General features: G+C 34.0%; 1 protein-coding gene across 1 annotated transcript in view; it reads left to right on the top strand.

Moving 5' to 3' along the window:
* Positions 1-16,462, top strand: part of BTAF1 (B-TFIID TATA-box binding protein associated factor 1) — an 88,209-nt gene extending 71,747 nt beyond the window's left edge. Inside the window, 13 exon segments of the mRNA XM_006925950.3 lie at positions 1,180-1,332; positions 1,559-1,680; positions 1,771-1,938; positions 3,103-3,180; positions 3,329-3,458; positions 5,131-5,272; positions 5,362-5,492; positions 7,147-7,272; positions 8,699-8,851; positions 11,006-11,217; positions 12,517-12,676; positions 13,033-13,203; positions 14,903-16,462. Of these exon segments, the coding sequence (XP_006926012.1) occupies positions 1,180-1,332; positions 1,559-1,680; positions 1,771-1,938; positions 3,103-3,180; positions 3,329-3,458; positions 5,131-5,272; positions 5,362-5,492; positions 7,147-7,272; positions 8,699-8,851; positions 11,006-11,217; positions 12,517-12,676; positions 13,033-13,203; positions 14,903-15,046 (1,890 nt within the window). The 3' untranslated portion in view covers positions 15,047-16,462.
* The last annotated feature ends 4,120 nt before the right edge of the window (positions 16,463-20,582 follow it).

Here is a 20,582-nt window from a genome sequence, read left to right as displayed (position 1 = left end):
GTCAACGCTTGCAATGTGTTCTTTATCTCCAGAAGGTCTCTTTGGTTCTTTTTGAGGGTTTCAGTCTCCTTGCTAAAGAACTAATTCTGCTCATTCAATTGGGAGCATAAATATTAATTCCCGAAATTGTTGATATGATTCATTTCGGATCTCACTGAGTTTTTTCAGAAGTACCATCCTGAATTCTTTGTCATTTAAGTCACATATTTCTATGTCTGTAAGCTTATTTTCTGGAGATTTTTCTCTTTCTTTTTGAGATGCCTTGTCACCTTGGTTGTTCATAGTGTTTAATGGACTGTTTCTCTGCCTGGGTATTAACAGAAGTGCATTCTGCTGTTTTTCTTGAAAGATTTATTATATTAAGATCTCTCTTTAGCCTGTTGCAAAGAAGGAACTTTTCTTTTGGTTTCCAGTAGGTGGCATCTAAGCCTCTTGGATCCCTGCTTTATATAAAGCCTTAATAATGCCTTTTTATTTTCATGTAGATATTTAATCATGCTTGCTGCACTCAGTCTCAGTTTCCCTGTCAGTGTTAGCGACAGTTTCGGTAGCGTTTGTTCAGATTCTCCTTGGGCTCTGCGGCGTTCAGTCTCAGAGGATATGGGGGGAGGGGTCCTCTGTGTTAGGGGTTGGGGACTGCATCTCAGCCTCGGTTTTGCAACCCCAGCTGGTGAAAATCAACTGTTGTTTCTCTGTTATCCTTCTTCTCTGCTTTCTGCCCTAATGACTGGGCCCTGCCACCAGCAGCGTGGAGTTCACAGTACTCCTAGGAAGGGCTGTTCAGGGAAGTCGCCACACCTTCTCCCTTCTCTCTCCTTCTACAGGGAGCTCCACTGGCTGTGAGCGGCAGCTTCTTTATTTCTCCCAGTCCACCACCCCACACCTGGGGTTCTGTCCTATGGTAGCTCTTATGTGCAGATCCCATGCTCAGACGCACTGGTGTGCAGTTTGGGTGTTTTTTGTTGAATTTTAGATGTTCAGCTTATTGTTGTTTCAAGGGGAGATATCTGGGGATGTCTCTTATTCTACTATGTTTCTCTAAAACTTCAAATTATACTATTTTTAATTACTTTTTTTCCTGCATTTATATTTTGATAAGACTTAAAAGTTATTTCATAATCTGAGGATGAAAAAATTATGAATAAATAGTTTTGACATCCTTTTAAAAAATCATTTTAGGCAGGCATTCCAGACCCTCCAAATATGTCAGAAGAATTAATCCAATTGAAAGCCAAGGAACGACACTTTTTGGAGCAATTGTTAGATGGGAAGAAATTAGAAAATTACAAAATTCCAGTACCAATCAATGCTGAACTCAGGAAATATCAGCAGGTGAAGTTTTATATTTATCTTGTAAATATGAATGGTGACTGTTCCTTTCAAATATGCCTTGAAGAGTTTTAAAAATTCACCTAGTAAAATTTCATGTTTAGTTTCTTATATACATTTATTTCTTTTGCCCGTAAAAATAGATTCTTTGTATATGCAAACGTGTTTGATAAGAAAAGATGTTTTATGATCTGCTTACATTTATAATTTTCCTCATTCATCTTTTCAGGATGGTGTGAACTGGTTAGCCTTTCTTAATAAGTATAAACTTCATGGAATTCTATGTGATGACATGGGTTTAGGAAAAACTTTACAGTCTATCTGCATTCTAGCAGGAGATCATTGTCACAGGTAATTTAAAATGTTATTTTAAACAAAGGCTTCCAGATGCTAAGAAATGTAAATAAGCTGGTTAATTTATTGTGTTTTGCTGTTGTAAAGGGCGCAGGAATATGCAAGATCGAAATTGGCAGAATGTATGCCACTTCCTTCCTTAGTGGTTTGTCCGCCAACATTAACAGGTCATTGGGTGGATGAAGTAGGTAAATTTTGCTCCAGAGAATATCTCAATCCATTGCACTATACTGGACCTCCTACTGAAAGAATAAGGTAAAAGCTGTACAACCAAAAAATGTTACATCTTTTGCTTTTAAGTAGTTTGGAAGAATAAAATATATTAAAAATGAATTTTGTTTTGTCGTTTTCAGATGTAGAAACTTAAGAAAAGTGAGAGTACATACGTTGTAATGATATAGTCATCAAGATTCATCAAAATTCAAAGATTTTAGCCATTATTAACAATCAACTGAGCTTTCTACGTTTTGGAGCTAGGGAATTATCAAGAACCAAAGCCATTGTTTAGGTCCTTCTTGGGAGCCTTGTGAACATAGCATCTCCTAGGAGCTTCTGTTAAATTCTCATTCCTTACCCACTTTCCCTAAGAGTTTCTTCCTTCTTCCCTGTCCCAAAAGTGCTTTTGTCCACAATGACTGCTCTAGCTGCCCTGATACCATAGCAGTGCTAGAGCCCTGTTAGCTTTATTCTGTGTTGACTTGCACATCTCTTATGTTCCTACATACAAATTTTGAAGAGAGGAATCTTGTTGATTTCAGTTCATCTTTTAAAGCTTGGATAGTCATAGATTGCTGATTAGTCCCATAGATTTGCTGCCCTTCTGTCTTAATAATAGCTAACATATATTGAGCACCTACTGGCCAGGCATTGTTCTAAGCAGTTTTGCAATTATGCAATACTGCAGTAAACAGATCTTTCCTCTCCTAACATTAATATACAGATACTGGAGATGACTGACTGCTCTTGTTTGTGTCATGACCACAAACCAGCCCTTTGTGGTCAGGGAACCAAGTATTGTGAATGGCTCAACCTGATTCAAATGCTTCATCTCTTTGGTGATTATGGGGTTATGTGATTGACAGCTTCCTCTCTACTTCCTCAGAACAATATGGAGTTACGGAGGAATAGTGCCTCCAAGGAAGAGGAGTTAGCAAATAAAGATAAACATGTCCACAGCATTTTGAGTTAGGTGTCCATCTCTTTTCTAATTAGACTTAAGTTAGGGTGATAAGGCCAATTTATAAGAAGAATGGCCTTCAGACAGCAAGGTCATAAATGTAAACAGAAGAAAATATTGCGTTTAGTAGGCAGATTGAAAGCACCTTATATGATGGTAGCTGTAGTTTCCCCTTTGAAAATATATTATAGATTTTGCAGATTCCATTCCTCATTTCCTAAATCTTATTTATTTTTAAATAGATTACAGCATCAAGTAAAAAGGCACAATCTGATAGTGGCTTCATATGATGTTGTGAGGAACGACATAGATTTCTTTAGGTAAGAATTTAAATTTTTTTTTTTTTTTTTAAGAAAAACCTAGTATCAGACTTGAAGAAACTTAATACTTTCCTGTCTCAAAAACTCTTAATATAGTTCCTGATATACAGTAAAAGATGCTAAAAACTTTTTGTTTATTTTCTCTTAGAAATATTAAATTTAACTACTGTATTCTTGATGAAGGCCATGTCATCAAAAATGGAAAAACAAAATTGTCAAAAGCAGTGAAACAACTGACTGCTAATTACAGGATTATTCTTTCTGGAACACCAATACAGGTAATCATTTACTGTTTTTTCTTCTTTTTTATAGTATTTGCCATGTGAGAGAAGGCGTGGCATTTCGCTGTGAATTAAATTAAGAGGAGTTTTTTACTTTACAGGAATGATCATTTCCAGTAATTATCTTGTTTTTATAATGATGTATTTGCTATGTAGCAACATCTGAGAAAATTAGGTTTTTAAAGTCATATTTAAAATATATTTTAAATAGAAGTCTAGTCCAAAGTGTGGGAGACATTAGTCAGACTCTGTTAAACACAGGCCATTCTTCTGTAGTATTACACCACAATCTGATTTAACACTGAAAAGCTAGCGCTGATTCAGGGACGAATCATTATATAGCAAGAAGTTTGAATACCTGAGGTTAGGAGGCAGTTTAAAAGAGAAGATTCTAGAAGTTTATCTTGGATAAGGAAGGGGATAGATGAGTATGTCGATGTCTTCAGATACTTATGAGAGATTCTATTATTTTCTAGAGGAATTGGTTGCAAATGTTTACGCATAGCTTAGATAGCCAACTGTGATAGGAAGATACCCTTCATCACTCTCTAGTTAGTGGGGGATAAACACCAAGTGACGTCTAAGAGTCCCTCTGGCTCTGAAATAATTGATGGTTTTTTATTTATATATTTGTTCCTTTTCTTTAAAATTATTTTTGGTGAGAGACTTACTGTTATAAATGTTATGGTTTTGTCTAACACTATAGATCCCAATAACCAGAAAAGATAACTTCAAGCATATAAAAATTTAGTATAAACAAAAGTACCTTTAAAAGGGAAAAAAAGACACTTTAGGCTTGAATTATTAAGATTTTGCTTCAATTTAAACTATATAGAAACTTCACAGTATTTTTAAATAGGTTATTGTTTTTACAACAAGAAGTTTTTGGTTTTTATTTGTTTGCTTAAAGGCCATCTTTCTTTCCCCCTTACCCACCTGAAGAGTTTAGCTCTGAAGCTCTAAGGTAGGTTCTGCACTGAAGAGCCAAGGTAGCCCAGCATTGGGAGTCAGAGCCTAAGTGGAATTAGAAGGGTCCATCATGTGGGAGGGCAGCCCAGCATGGTGAGACAGAACTTGAGCAGGGTGAGGAGGGCATCTGGAAGGGTTAAGATGTGGGATGATACCTTAGGATACACACAAATTGGGAAAGCATCCAAAAGGAAAACATACTGATTTTTTTTTCTCATGAAACTTCAACAATAGAATTGGAAAGAACATGTGCCTATTTCCTCATTATCCATAAATACTGGGCAGACTTGACCTATAACCAAACTCTTTTGGGTTTTCCTTTGTTGAAGTAGTAGTGATGTTGGCCAAATTCCTTAAATACTGCTGTTAATTTGAATGTCAAAGTTAAGAGAATCAAAAATGTATTCATCCTTCTGTTCTTCTACTTACTATTTTATGTCACCAGTAAGATTTAAATACTATGGACCAAGGTTTATTCTGGTGGAGGAGACTTGAAAATTTCCCCCCAAATAGGATAGACTATTTTCTCCAAGAATGCTAACCTGAATTTTACATGTTAAAATATGGACTTCTACCATGTACCTAAAAATGTGCTTATCATCTATATTACCATAATGGGCTTTAATTAATGTTTTATTTTTTAAGAGTAAGGAAATAATCCCAGTTCAAAAGATAACTGGTGTTCCTTTCTTATGTTCAGAACAATGTTTTGGAGCTGTGGTCGTTATTTGATTTCCTCATGCCAGGATTTTTGGGGACTGAACGCCAGTTTGCTGCTCGATATGGTAAACCTATATTAGCAAGTAGGGATGCTCGAAGCTCCAGTCGAGAACAAGAAGCAGGTATGAAAAAGAGAGATAATTGTATACTCTGTGCAAGTGAATGTGATTTATTCCTAACTTTTTTGAAGCCATTTTCTTATTATTAACAGGTGTTCTTGCGATGGATGCACTGCACCGCCAAGTCCTGCCATTTCTTTTGAGAAGAATGAAAGAAGATGTTTTGCAGGATCTTCCACCTAAAATTATTCAAGACTATTACTGTACTCTTAGTCCTCTCCAGGTTAGGAATCTGGTGATCGTGGTTGTTGGTAGTATGTGTATTAGTAGATTGCTTTGAATAAGCCACAAAAGTATTGAATAAAAGGGAATAGCCTTTGGTTTATCACTGTAATCTTGCTGCTACTTCCCATAACTTTAGGAATATCCTATTTCAAACAGATATAGGTAAGACATAAATGAATCTGTTTGGATATGTGCATTTTGAATGTAGCATTAAAACAAAATCCTCTATCATAGTTGCTGTCTTCTGTGTCTAATTAATTGAAAAAGTTGGAAGGTTAAACTGATGAAGAAATGTTTATAAGGGCCAAAAATCTTGTAGTGTCATATACTCACAAGAGCATTATAGGTATTGTCAATCCCCATTTCTACAAATAAGAAACTGAAGCTCAGAAAGTTAACTTACTCAAGGTTATATAGCTAATATATATCAAGGCTGAGTTTCAAACCTTGGGAAGTGCAAACCTCATCCCTTTTAAAGTATTATTGCATTGCCAATAAATTTTCAAAATAAATTTTGTCTTCTGCACAGTTCTGATTTTATACATAGAGACCATTATCAAAGGAATTTATTGTATTCCAGTCCTCATGTAGTATTTTGTAAGGGAACATTGTCCTCTGTATTAGTAAGACGTGGCCTATAATCAGAATTTCATTTGAATATTTATGTTTTAGGTTACCATTCATCAGTCTATTTAAGTATTATGAGTTGGTTTAGTGTGATCAAATGAATCAAAGATATACAGACATATGCTACAAACTTACCTTTCCCCTCCAGTGTATAGACATTTAGTCTGTTTGTATTTATCTATACAACTTGAGTTTAATGGGCAAGACACTAATCTAAGTGCTAAGAACTTTGAGATTATATTATTTACCTCATTTCTCTGGGCTTCCATTCCTTATTTATAAAAATAGGGTTAATATTCTTAAAAGGAATATTTTATGGGCAATGAGGTGAAGACTTTTTAAAGTACAATAAAGAAAAGGTACCATATGGGAAAAAAATCTGTGGTAATGTACTGATGGTGGTATATTAATTACAACAGCATAAAAGATCATTTAGTCTGGAGAAGGGAGCTGGGGAGGAAGTGACATTCGGCTTTATTTAGCTTTCATAGGTTTTCACACTCTAAATTCTATTCCTTAGCATTCTAGATTTTCTTCCCTTTTGCATTGTTTTAGCATGTACAAGCAGAACCCAAACCCCAAAGTAGTGCTTTAAACTTGATATGACTTCTCCTTTTATGCAGAAGTAAGATTTAAGATTTGGTCTCTTGGAATGTACCTATGGAGTCTTGACCACATAACTTAAGGGAGATTTTTCTTATTTACTTATAAGGGTTCAGGTTCTCTATTATTAGTAATATATTTATCTTGCTGTGAACAGAGTGGAAAAATTTAGTCTAGGACTATCTTACTTGTTTTTTAATATATTATCAGTCAGACTTAATGTGTGATACTTGTTTTCTAAATGTAATTTTAAAGGAACTTACCAAGATGCAGTGGATAATCTGTAATCAGTAGTAAAATATAGTTATAATTTATCTTCTTTAATGAAGGTTGATTTAAATTACTGCTCTTATTGGTCTTTGCTAGTTATGTTTTCATCAGTTGAAAATTAAGTATACTTCTTTTTGTGGGGAATTTTACAGGTTCAGCTCTATGAGGATTTTGCTAAGTCTCGTGCCAAGTGTGATGTTGATGAAACAGTTTCTTCAGCTGCACTTTCTGAAGAAACCGAAAAACCAAAGCTTAAAGCTACAGGCCATGTATTCCAGGTATAGATTGCAGTGTTCTTTTGAAATGTTGTTGAAGAATGTTCTTCAGTGCAGCAAATTTGACATGGAACACTAAAATATGGGTTTATTTAAATTTTTTAAATATTGCGTATACATTCTTAAATAGGTAAAAGTTCCAATTTATTTTTATATTCATAATTAGTAATAATTTAATATTAAAATTAAATGTCCAAAATGCATTATACATTTATTACATGAAAAGAAAGGTTTTAGAAAGAATCTTTTAGAAAGAATGCTTTCCATTCAAAAAAATATTGGAACACCTACCACAAGGCAGTAATTTTTCTAAGCTCAGGGATTAATTAAAGCAGTGGATAAAACAGATTCCTTTCCTTGTAGAAATGAAAAATGAATAAATAAAATACATAATGTGTAAGAGAAAATAAAGCAGAGTTTGGGGTTATACAGTGTAGGAATCAGGATAGGTTGTGATTTTTAATAGAGGGATCAGAGATGGCCTCACTGAGAAAGTGACATTTTAGCAGAGATCTGAAGGAAGATTGAGGCATGCAGATAAGTGGCGGGGAAGTGATTCCAGGCAGAAGATACAAAAAGTACAGAAGTCCTGAGACATGATGCCTCATGTGTTCAAGGGAATAACAAATGAAAAATGTCAGCTTGCTTTTTCTTTCTCTTTTGAGATATTCCACTGTAGAAAACCTCCTAAAGTCTCAATAAATTAAGTACTGTAGCATTTTTAAAGATAGAAGAGGGAAAAGAGGTTGTAAAGCCTTGTACCTCTTTCATCATTTCTATCATAGTTTTCAGCAGTCTCTTGAGCCTTGTTCAGTGAGGCTAGCTAATACAGATCTCTGTGCCAAGGGCGAGACCCAGATTATAAGCCAAGTAAAAAGCAAAAGAGAAAGTGCAGCTGAATCAAAAAAAGAAAAGACCATATAGGGTTCTGATTTTCAAATATAACCACCTAGCTCCACCCCTGAACCCCTACCACCAGACATACTGAATCAGAATACTGCGTAGAAGGGAGAGATTTGCAGATTTATAAGGTCCCCAAGAAATTTTTATAGCCATTGAAGTTTAAGAAACCCTTCTCTGGGAAATGCAGCCTGGTTCCAGAAGTACCTGTGAGCATTATCAAGCACTTTGAGTGGGAAAGGGTTAGCTATAGGAGTTAACAAATAAGGTACTCTTTCTGCCATGAGGAGCTCATGTCTAGTGGGGTAGATAGACAAAAGAAGTACAGTTTATACAAGTTATAAATGCTCTCATAAAATACAAACTGCACAAGAATAACAGATCAGATATTTGAACTGGCTCTTGAAGAATGAGTAGGAGTAGTGAGAAGAATGGCATTGTAGACATAGAATAGCATAGGAAAAGCTACTGAGATACAGACATTTGTGGCATGTGAAGTGGATTTATATATACTTTTCCCCCCTTAAAGGCATTGCAGTACTTACGTAAACTGTGCAACCACCCAGCATTAGTCTTAACACCTCAACATCCAGAGTTCAAGAGTACCACTGAAAAACTGGCAGTTCAGAATTCTTCTCTTCATGATATTCAACATGCCCCAAAACTCTCAGCTTTGAAACAAGTAAGTAGGTACTTTAAGTATTAGATATGTATTGAACATTTTTTATCTGTAACACTAGGTAAATTTGCTTTCCCTGATGTATTTACATTTCTTTTATTTTTAAATTGTGGTAGAATATATATAGCATTTTTAAAAAATTGGGTAAAATATATGTAACATAAAATATGCCATTTTAACCACTTTTAAATGTACAATTCTGTGGCATTAATTACATTCAGTGTTGTGCAGCCATCACTGTGTATTTCCAGAATGTTTCTGTCACCTAGACAGAAGCTCTGTATCCATTAAGCAATAACTTCTCATTTTTCTTTTTCCCCAAAGCACGGTAACCTCTGATCTAATTTTCATCTGTATGAATTTACATGTTCTAAATATTCCATATAAATAGAATCATGCAATATTTGTCTTTTTGTGACTGGCTTATTTCACTTATTTTCAAGGTTCATTCATGTTGTAGCATGTATTGATACTTTTACGACTGAATAATATTCCATTATTAGTATTATGTATATGCCACATTTTGTTCATCTAGTCATGTGTTGATAGAATACTTGAATTGTTTCCACCTTTTGGCTATTGCAAATATGCCACAGTGAACATTAGCTTATAAGTGTTTGAGTCCCTCTTTTCACTTCTTTTGGTTGTAGACCTAGGAGTGGAATTGCTGGATCATACAACAATTTTATGTTTAGCCTCTTCAGGAACTGCCAAACTGTTTCTTATAGTGGCTGCACCATTTACACTGCCACCGGCAAGGTGCCAGGATTCCAATTTCTCCATATCCTCCCCAATACTTGTTTTCAATTTTTTTATATTATAGTCATCCCAGTAGGGGTATGAAGTGGTATCTTATTGTTGATTTGCTCTCTCTAATGATGTTGAGCATCATTTCTTGTGCTTATTGGATATTTATATACTTTGGAGAAATGCCTGTTTAAGTTCTTTGACTGTTTTATAATTTGATTGTCTTTTGGTTGAGTTTAGTTCTTTTATATTCTGGATATTAAGCCCTTATCAGATATGATTTATAAATACTTTGTCCCATTCTGTATATTATCTTTTACTTTCTTGATAATGTTCTCCATGGTTTCTGATGAAAAATCAAGTGTTCATCTTATCGAGGATCCTTTTTACAGGGGATCACTTTTTCTCTTGCTGCTTTCAAGATTCTCTCTTTGTCTTTCAGTAGTTTTGTTTATAATGTGTATCAGTGTGGATCTATTTTCAAATAAAAATTGAATTTCATCCACATGTTAATGATACTACAGGCTTTAAATTATTTTTGGTTTATATTTTTATACATTGCTTTTTTTTACCTATAGTTGTTACTTAAACTAATCTCATTTTAGAATGCTTCTTGTCACCCTGAAGTGTCTGGAATTTAAACTTAGGAAATCTGCAGCTTAGGCCCAGATTGTTTCTGGCTGTACTCATGGATGTCTTTTCTAGAACTCTTCTTTTTCATTTGCTCAGTTCTTTTCATCCTCAGGAGAAAGCTAGATTGCTTGCTTGCTTGCTTTCATCTAAAATACTTCTATTCTCTGAAGTAGAGGAGAAGTCTTATATACTTTTTAAAAATCTGGCAATAAAAATACAGAAACATGTTTATCAGCAAATAATAGTGCCAAAAGTATCTGGTAGTACCAGAGCCAGAATTTAAAAAGTTCAATAGACTGGAATGAACTGAAACTCTAGGTGAAATTTAATGGAGATAAGCAGAGTCAAATTTAAAACACTTATATAAATACAAGTGTTTTCTGTCAGACTTGGCAAACATTTCAAATAAAATTATCTGCCTCTTCAATGCAGTAGGTAGCACGTCAGTCTTATATAGGGTAAAACTGAATTTGATTTAATGTCAAGTTCACTGTAAATCTATTTAATGAATTAGTTTCTGGTAAATAAAGCTACTATGATCTTGGGTGAGATAAACAATAGTGTAATGGCCAAAATGAGGGCATCATAGTTTCACTGTATTTTATAGCAGGCAGGCCAAATTTTGGGAGTATCATTTATAGTCTTGGGTACTATAAGTATATATATATAACTATAATAAATAATCTAGAAACCATTTTATATGAGGAATAGCTTGAAAAACTATTAGTCACCTACTTTTATTGAACACCTGTGTAACAATTGATTCTTTTTTTCAAGTTACTGTTGGACTGTGGTTTGGGAAATGGCAGCACTTCAGAGAGTGGCACAGAGTCTGTTGTGGCCCAGCACAGGATACTGATCTTCTGTCAGCTTAAAAGCATGCTTGATATAGTAGAACATGATCTTCTCAAACCTCATTTACCCTCTGTCACTTATTTGAGATTAGATGGTAGCATACCTCCTGGTCAGAGGCATTCCATTGTTTCACGGTAAGTGGCTTCTAAAACTCTTATGAATCAAGCTGCAGTCAGTGTATGGTTATTTACATAGAAGTTTGCCTCAGAAAGTGTTTACTTTGGCTAAATATCTGCAAATGTGTTTTATTATTATATAATTGTATAATTATAATTCAACCCAACTAAACCCTATTAAAACTAGAGAACTACAGAAATATAATTGAATAGTTTGTTTAGTTAAAAAAAAAAAAAAGGTGTGACTATATTAGGAAAGGCACTTTGAAGGATATGAAAGAAATTTAAGGCATCAACAAAAAAGAGATAACTACTTTCTACTTCACCTTTTTTGGGAAGTTGGGGTGGGAGGAAGCACACAAGTGGATTAGCTGAGATATGTATCCTAATCTCTGTGTTTCTGCTGAGAACAAGTTGGAAGCTGACCCAGCTAGGAAGCAAAATTGGTGAGTACAGTGTTTCTCAAGTGTGACCTGTACCGTCTTTTAGAAATCTCATTTCTAAATGCAGATTCTTAGGTTCTGTCTCAGACCTGCTGACTTCAAGAGTGAGCATTTTTAGTGAGCATCCTTAAGAGATCGTTAGGCACAATACAGTTAGAGACCACAAATGAGCTTTGAAAGCAGACAGATCCAGATTTGACGCCTGACTCTGCTATTTAGGCAGTGTTCTCTTGGGCCTGTTTATTATCCACAGAGCCCAAGTCTCTCTAAAATAGGGACAATGATAATATTCTTATAGAGCTATTATAACAATTAAATAACAATGCATATAAAGTAAAAGCCCTTGCTTGACTCATAGTGAGACTAATATTGGTCATTTGGTTAAAATGTTAGTAATAATGTTAGTTTTTCTTTTTCCTAGAAGCTACTAGATGTCCTTTGTCATTATCTTCTAGGACTAGCTCAATAGCAGCCACCCTCAACATCCTTATCCTCTATCTTCCCCGACTGATCTAGCCTTTCCTCCCATTATCCCCTTCTATCTCCATATGTTAAAGGTTCATAGTTGGGTTTTGTTTTAATTATAATTAGTGTTTAATTACACTTTTGCAACTTGGTCTTTATTTGATATCTTAAAATACAAACCAATTGGATTTATTTCTGTTTATGAAATTTCTGACATGTTCTAGAATACATTCTTTCTACTACTAAAGATGTTATGTATATATCAAGTTATCACAGAAATGTCTATATTATGGAGTTGTAAAAAAAAATTCTTATTTGTGCTCTTTAATTTTTATTAAATAATCCAATTTCTGTTATATAGGCACCTAAGAAATGTATTAATTTTATTTTTTAATATCTATACCTTTAGGTTTAACAATGATCCATCCATAGATGTTCTCTTACTTACAACTCACGTTGGTGGCCTGGGGCTTAACTTAACAGGAGCTGACACAGTGGTATTTGTGGAGCACGATTGGAATCCTATGCGTGATCTACAAGCCATGGACCGGGCCCATCGCATTGGTCAGGTAAAAACTCACCACTCACAGGTGTTAACCTGTGAACTGGGAAAAATACTTTCTAAAAAATACAAGAATCCTTGGTTTAAGTTCCTACTATGATGTTAAGTGTTTGACCTTAGGCAAGTCATTAATTCTGTGGCACCATTTCCTCATGCATTAAATGAGTGGCTTGGGATAAGAAAACTGGGACACTGTCCATTCCTAATCTGTGATTCTCTGCAAACATTTTAAGCCAGATCAAGAAAACTCAATCCTAATTAGATAGTAAAGTACTTAGAACAAGTATGCAGGCCCCCCGATTTGGTGAACCTCAAAGCTTTTATTTGTGCTCTACAGTTGCTTAACTTCTTTTTCTTATTCAGAAACGTGTGGTTAATGTGTACCGATTGATAACCAGAGGAACATTGGAAGAGAAAATAATGGGTTTGCAGAAATTCAAGATGAATATAGCGAATACAGTTATTAGCCAAGAGAATTCTAGTTTGCAGAGTATGGGGACAGATCAACTTCTTGATCTATTTACTCTTGATAAGGTAAAGAACTTGAACAATTTGCTATGTCTTTAATGCATTTGCAAACTTCCTGGGACTACTTGGTGAAAGTATTGAAGGGAGTAGCAAAAGGCATTCACTTTGATATCAACTAGACAACTCTTTGAGGGAATTTTTAATGTCCAGATAAAACTCTCCAGGATACTAAGGGATGTTTGAAGTTTTGACTTTCTGATGTCCTCCAAAAGTGTCTTGCCCCAAAGTTTCTTTCTTTAGTCCTTTCCTGATAAAGGACAGCTGTCACTGGAGTTAGTTAGACCTGGGTATGTGTTCCCTGCCCTGTCTCCTATTAACTGGTGACCTTAGGCAAATTCACATCTTTGAGCATCTATCCCCTTGGGAGAATAATAATGTCTATATTCCTGTATGATTATGAAGTTAAAATGAAATCGTAAGGATATCTAGTATAGATTCTCAGTAGTAGCCATTATTATCGTGGATGGTGGAACTAATACATCAGATAACAATCCATTATCAAAGGATGTACTAGCCTGAAATGTTGGTTAGTCTAATAATGTAAAACTAATAGAGTTGGATTTAAAGTCCTTGATAAGTTCAGAAAATCAACTGCACACTCAGTATAAATTATGATGAGAATTGGCCTTAGATAATTAAACTAGCTGTAATAACAGAATTGCAATGTCCAAATCTGAGAAAAAGTAGTTCCACTGTACTGTGTGTGCTAAGTCATATTTAGAATATTATGTCTGACAACAGTTTACTGGTTACCAAAGGGAAAGGGGGTCAAATATATGGTGATGGAAGGAGATTTGACTTTGGGTGGTGAACACACAATGCAGTATACAGATGATGTATTATTGAGTTGTACACTTAAAAGCTATATTTTATTAACCAGTGTCATCCCAATAAATTTAAAGTGTTAAATATGTATGATTTTAGGTGCTACATTTTAAACAGTAGCAAATTAGTAAGTCCCTAAAAGATGGCCAGAATGGATAAAGGTTCTTTAATCACGTCATATTACGTAAGGTTGAAAGAACAAGTAATATGTAACCTAGAAAAAAAGCTCAAAGAAACATGGATTTCTGTCTTCAGATAGCTTTTATTCTGTTTGAAAGAATAGTCTTACAGGTGACTTAGCAAGTAGAACTGGGCTCAGGGGGATGGTCCACGGAAGCAAGAGCTATTGCCATAAAGGATCCTGTTGTGACAATTGGCAAAATTTGAATATGGAATATATATTAAATCATTTTAATATGCCAGTATTAAATTTCCTTAATTTGACCTTTGTACTTAGGTACGTAAGTCTTTGTTCTTAGGAATACATGCTTATTTCTATCTAGGAATAAAGGAGGAAAATATAACTTCCCCTCTAATGGTTTTAGGGAAAAGCTGATTATCTGAGTCATACATACATACACATGTATACAGGGGAAAGAGAATGACAGAGCTAATAAGACAATTAACAATGAATTTTGTAATGTTCTTATAATAATTTTATAATCTTGAAATTCTTCCCAAATAAAAAGCTTAAAATAATAAAATTATTAGGTCTGTGGGAAAACAGATTAAGCTATCTTATGAGATCATGAGCTTCCCCATCACTTGAAGTATTTAATTCTGTTGAATAAATGCAATGTTAGAAACAAATGTAATATTTTAAAGGAAAATATTCCTGAAGTTATTATTTCATTTTATCTTTCTGCCAATTTTTCTTAAGGATGGCAAAGCAGAAAAAGCTGATACCTCTACTCCTGGGAAAGCAAGTATGAAATCAGTTCTTGAAAACCTGAGTGATCTTTGGGATCAAGAGCAATATGATTCCGAGTACAGCCTGGAAAATTTTATGCATTCTCTCAAGTAACTATCAAATATTGTAAATGCAATTGCTGCTAGTTCGGTTACATTTCTGCTGATATTCAGCAAATTTCAAAGTTTATGGTGAACTTTTAGCTCAATGTGTAAATACATCTGAAGAATATTCAGCATAACGCTGGTTCTTGTTTCACTGGGGGGAACAAGTTATTCTCAAATATTTGCACTGTATTAAATTTAAATGTTAATGTGAAATGGTTTAAATTTTACATGCTGAATAGCTGCAGAGCAGAGGAACCAAACCAGGTTTACATGTGCTACCATGAGGTGTTCTTAGTAGGAACGAGCCTCCTATATCTTTACATAGTCACTTTGTAACAGGATAAATATCCATGAGTACTTAAGTGTTCATGTACATTTTTTTTCTTTTAAATAGAACTTGTTTTTATAAATGATTAAAAAGAGGGCTTTTTTTGTATAAAAGCCTTAATGAGCCATAATTTTAAGAATAATGACTGATACTGGTCACTCTTGGAACATGAAAATCTTAGACAATGAATTGAACCAGGTTCTTGGTGGAAACCTTTATATATTTAATGCAGATGCATAGTGTTTTTCAAATCTTTAACATTTTGTCAACTTTTAAAATATATCAACTATTCTAAATACAGGTAATGGTCTATTTAAGGCTATCATAACATCCTATTAAGAGGGTGTTTTTTTTAATTTATCTAATGGCTAGGATATAGCCAGATCAGAGAACATATGTACGCAATAGGTTTTGATCATATATATAATATATTTTTTGTAACTATGAACATATACAGTTTTCCAAAAGTAGATTTTACACTGTTTAGAATTCCAAAACTTATGGTTAAAAAACCTGTTTATTAAAGTAATGCATGACTGAAGCATAAAAGGGAGAATTCATATATATACACACACACACACACACAAATATACATAAATACACATATCTATATGCACAGACATACCTGTCCTGCATCTGAAAAGGTGCTTGGTATTGGCACTTAAAATCATGTAGTTATACTGAGCAGCAATAAGAATTGGACCTGATGTTGATTAGTATTAGAAAAACGAGCTCAATGGTGAGGGTGGGTATATGTATATAGATGTGCATGTATGTATATGTATATAATTTTATAAATTTTACACATAAATTAATACATGCCTGTGTGCATATATATGTAAGGGATATATTTGTATATACATGTACAGGTAATAAACATCCCCAAGGTTTGTGGCTGGCCATTCACATAGGCATTGGGTTTAAAAACCATATGACCTCAGCTGTAAAGTAACTTTTTAAAAATCATTCAGTATACTGTTCTGCAGCATTTAGACATGGACATTTGTCACATTTCAGTAGCTTTGACAACCATACTGTAACATTAAATCTAGCATTCCACAAGAGAATAATAAATAAGCTTGAAACTGTAAAACATATGTAACTGTGTGTTATTTGTAGGAAATAATCACTAGAAAAAAGCAAAACAGTTATTCAGATATAAAGGTTCTAAAAAAGCTCAATGCCTTTTTTTCTTACTAATGGTTAATTTCATTTTTAGGTTTTATATTCAAATTATAAAAGACCAAAAGGAAACTCTTTATATCGAACATCCATTGTACTTACCCCTGGGTGGGTGGCTGAGCCAGCATACCTGAGTTGAAATTTTTAAATTAACTATTATTTGCTATTTCCATAAGCCAACTATTTAACCTAGCTCAGAGTAATTGATATTTTCTGAAAATATGGAGGGAGCACTATATCATTAAAGAAATAGAAATAGGCAGAAGAACACTATAAAAATTAAAAATTTTTTCAAATTGAACAGAGCTGGATGTCAGATGTTTAGGCAGTTTAAAAGAATATTTCTAGAAGCATAGACAGGAAAATAATAGTGATTGCCTCTGAGTGGGAAAAGAGGGTCGGAGGTGAGAGGAAGAATTAGTGTCACTATAACATTTGAAAAATAACCTTTTGAATTACACAAAATTAAATCAAATAAAGAAGCACACTTAAACAGGTAAGAACTAAGAATTCTCAATTAAGTAACCCACTTAGAGTCGTCATAGTGCAGTTTAAAAATGGACATACGGGAAAAATTGAACTGAGAAGTGAATGATATTAAATTTATAGCTGTTAATTTTGTGGATGTCATAATGATGTGTTAATGTTTTTTAAAATGTGTACATGTGGGAAACAAGCATAAGAGAATGTTAATATTTTAAGCTAGGTAATGGGTTCATGAATACCCATTGTACTCTTCCTCTTTTATTATAGAAAATTCAATAAGAAATTACATAAAAATTATATAAGCAGAGTATCAGTTATCACTGGTATTTCCTGTAGGAAAATCAAGTTTTTAGCACTAAAGAAATATTAAAGTTTGGGGCTTTGGGTATAATTTTTGTTACATGTGTATATATGTATATTTCCACAAACATGTCTCAAAAGATAGTTTTTCAACAAGAGCTATTATAGTGGTAACAAGGATGAAAGTCTCTGTTGGACTGATTGAACCAGTATAGTAAATGGTTAAATAAGCATACTCAAAAATAAATACTCCCAAGTAAAACTATTTGATAATGTGACCACTTGTAGTTTCCCACTTTTGCTTCTAAGAGTATAATAGAAATTGTAGGAAAGTAATAAGCATTATATTACACATCCATTCCAAATAATTAATCCCAATTCAACCTTATACTCCTTGGTTACAGACAGACCTCCTTAATTTCCCATAATACCCATTGCATCAATGGGATCTAAAGTGAAACTGATTGCAGGAAAATGTTATCAAGCACCAGAATATTCCATATGAATCTATACATCAAAAACTTGAGTTATGCCAATTAATAGAAAATATTTGCTAGTTGCACAAATCAGTGTCAGCCATCATCTCTAAGGAGACAAAAATTGCCTGCTGCTTCAAGAAACAGTTCCTAGTCTCTGGTAAATTTCCTCCAACCAGTGAAGTTCTGTTGACGAATATAGGGGTTGATAACATAATATCTGTGTAGGGTCAAAAGACTTGCTTTCAGACTTACAGGAGAAAAATGTAACCATAACTTAATCCCCTCCATAAAGCCACAAAGAGCTCGTTTGTTCAAAAAGGACTAGCATAGCTGTCCAGGAGCCTGGAAACACAAAGCTACCTATGAGAAACCAGAATCCCAGGCCTACACCACAGGTAGATTTAAGGTCTTGGTTTATGCTAAGTGTATATTCTAGGAACCACAAATCAAGAAAACGGTAAAATCAACTCTAGAGATCCTAACAGAAAAGAATACACCACCACCCTATAGAGGCAGTTTCAGATAAGTTTTCACAGGATTCCATAGGGAAAAAGATTCTAAGATTAAGTGTATATACACACAATATGCAGGAGGCAATAAGGAAAAATCAGCAGATGCAAACGGAATTCTGTAAAAACTTCAAATAGAATAATCTGAAAGATCATAAAGATAATTAAATATAAAAAGGAAAACAAAAAATTAGGCAAATTTTGAAAGATCCAATAAATGAAAAATAGTTATTAGAATTGAAAACTTGATAGTTATCAGTGCATATTAGACACAGCTGAAATTATGAACTGGGAGATTGGTTTTACAAAATCACCTACAATGAGATAGAGATGAATTGATTGAAAATATGAAAGAGGCAAAATCATCGAAGAAGAAATAAGAGCATCTAATATACATTTAATAGGAGGTCCAGAAGGAAAAGGAGATCATGGGAGAAGAGTCAAGAAGTCCCCTTTGAGTTACGACTTTTTTGCACACCCTTGCATCCAAAACATCAAGTTCTACCATCTCCAGAATATTTTCCAAATCTCTTCACTTTTCTCCATCTCTACTACTACTACTACTATAGTTCCCACCATCTTAACTCTCTTGGACTACTATATTCTAACTGGTCTTCCTGCTTGCCAAATCCTCCGGTGACTTCCTATAACACTCAGACTGATCCTGAACTTGTTTACCATGGTCTACAAGTCCTACAGGTTCTGGCCCCTGCCTGTTTCTCTTTCTCTTGTCATATCCCACTATGTTTACCCTAGTCAAGTCAGTCTGTCCTCCTGCTTATACCTCAACATAAAACCAAATACATTGCCATCTTGTTTTTGGTTCTGGTATGACTAGATAAATGGTGTCATGGGGATATACGGAAGACTGAAAAGGAAGCAAATTTGGGAGGGCGAGAGGGAGGATATGAAATCGATTCTTTTGGTCATTTGAGAATCTTGTTATATGTCAAAGTAGAGATGTTGAGTAGACAGATATAAGAGTAGAGCTCAAAGAGAAAGTTCACAACTAGAGATATAAATTTGGAAGATAATATTTTTAGATATGGGACTGAATAAGAAATCCTGGGGGTTTATTTACAAAATGAAATACTATACAGCAGTGAAAAATCACAGCAATAAAACATAAATCTCAAAAACAAGTGAAGAAAATGTATAGTTTGAGTCCATTTATATAAAGACTAAAAACAGGCAAAAACAAAAGTGTTTAAGGATATGCAAACATTCACATATACAATGATTTCACATTTGAAAAATAGGAAATTAAGTGACATTCACATGTACATTTATTGATCATTTGTGTACTCTGCGCCAAACACGATGGGAAAAGCACAAAAACCAGTGAGGAGGAAGGATATTGAAGCCAATAGCTGGTATAGTTATATTAGTTTCAGAAAAATTAGCCTTCAAGGAAAAAGTATTACTTGCAGTAAAGATTTAAAAATTCAGTTAACCAGGAGGTATAACACCTCCAAGTTGATATGTACCTCAAAGAAAAAATCAACAAAACTAGAAAAAAAAGAAATGGACAAGTCCACGATCACAGTGAGATTTTAACACACCTCTTTCATTAGAACAACCAGAATTGAAACAAGTGAATGTAGATTATTTTTAATACAGTTAATAAGTATGGCTTAATTGACATGTATATATAGATATACCCCCAAACTGCAAAATACAGTCTTTGGAAGCTTACATGGAACATTAATACAAACTGACCATATGCTGAGCCATAATACAAGTCCTTGCAGATTTCCAGAAATTAAAATCATACATAGTGTTTACTTTCTCCACTTCTATTCAAGAGAGTATAATATTGGCATAAAGATAGATCAAAGATATACTTGAGGTCCTTCCCAGTGCAATAAGGCAATAATTAAGGAAAGCATACAGCTTAGAAAATAAAAAGTAAAACTTTCCACTTAACAATGATTAACGTTGTATAAACTGCCAAAGAATCTACAAAAAAGCTACTAGATGAGCAAGATCACAAAATACAGGTCAATATACAAAAAATATATATATATATCTGTACAAGCAATAAAAATTGGAAATTGAAAATTTTAAACAAAATTTTTATAACAGCACCAAAAGCCATAAAATACTTAGGTATAAGTCTTAAAAAATATGTCTGTGTGCTGAAAACTATAACATGCTGATGAAAGAAACCAAAAAGACCTTCGAAAATAGATGCACTGTATTCAGAGATTGAAAACTCAATACTGTTAAGACTTAAGGTCTATCCAAACTGATTTGTAG

Source organism: Pteropus alecto, unplaced genomic scaffold, assembly GCF_000325575.1.
Source record: "Pteropus alecto unplaced genomic scaffold, ASM32557v1 scaffold88, whole genome shotgun sequence".
Classification (NCBI taxonomy): domain Eukaryota; kingdom Metazoa; phylum Chordata; class Mammalia; order Chiroptera; family Pteropodidae; genus Pteropus; species Pteropus alecto.
This window is presented reverse-complemented; position numbering and strand designations above follow the sequence as displayed.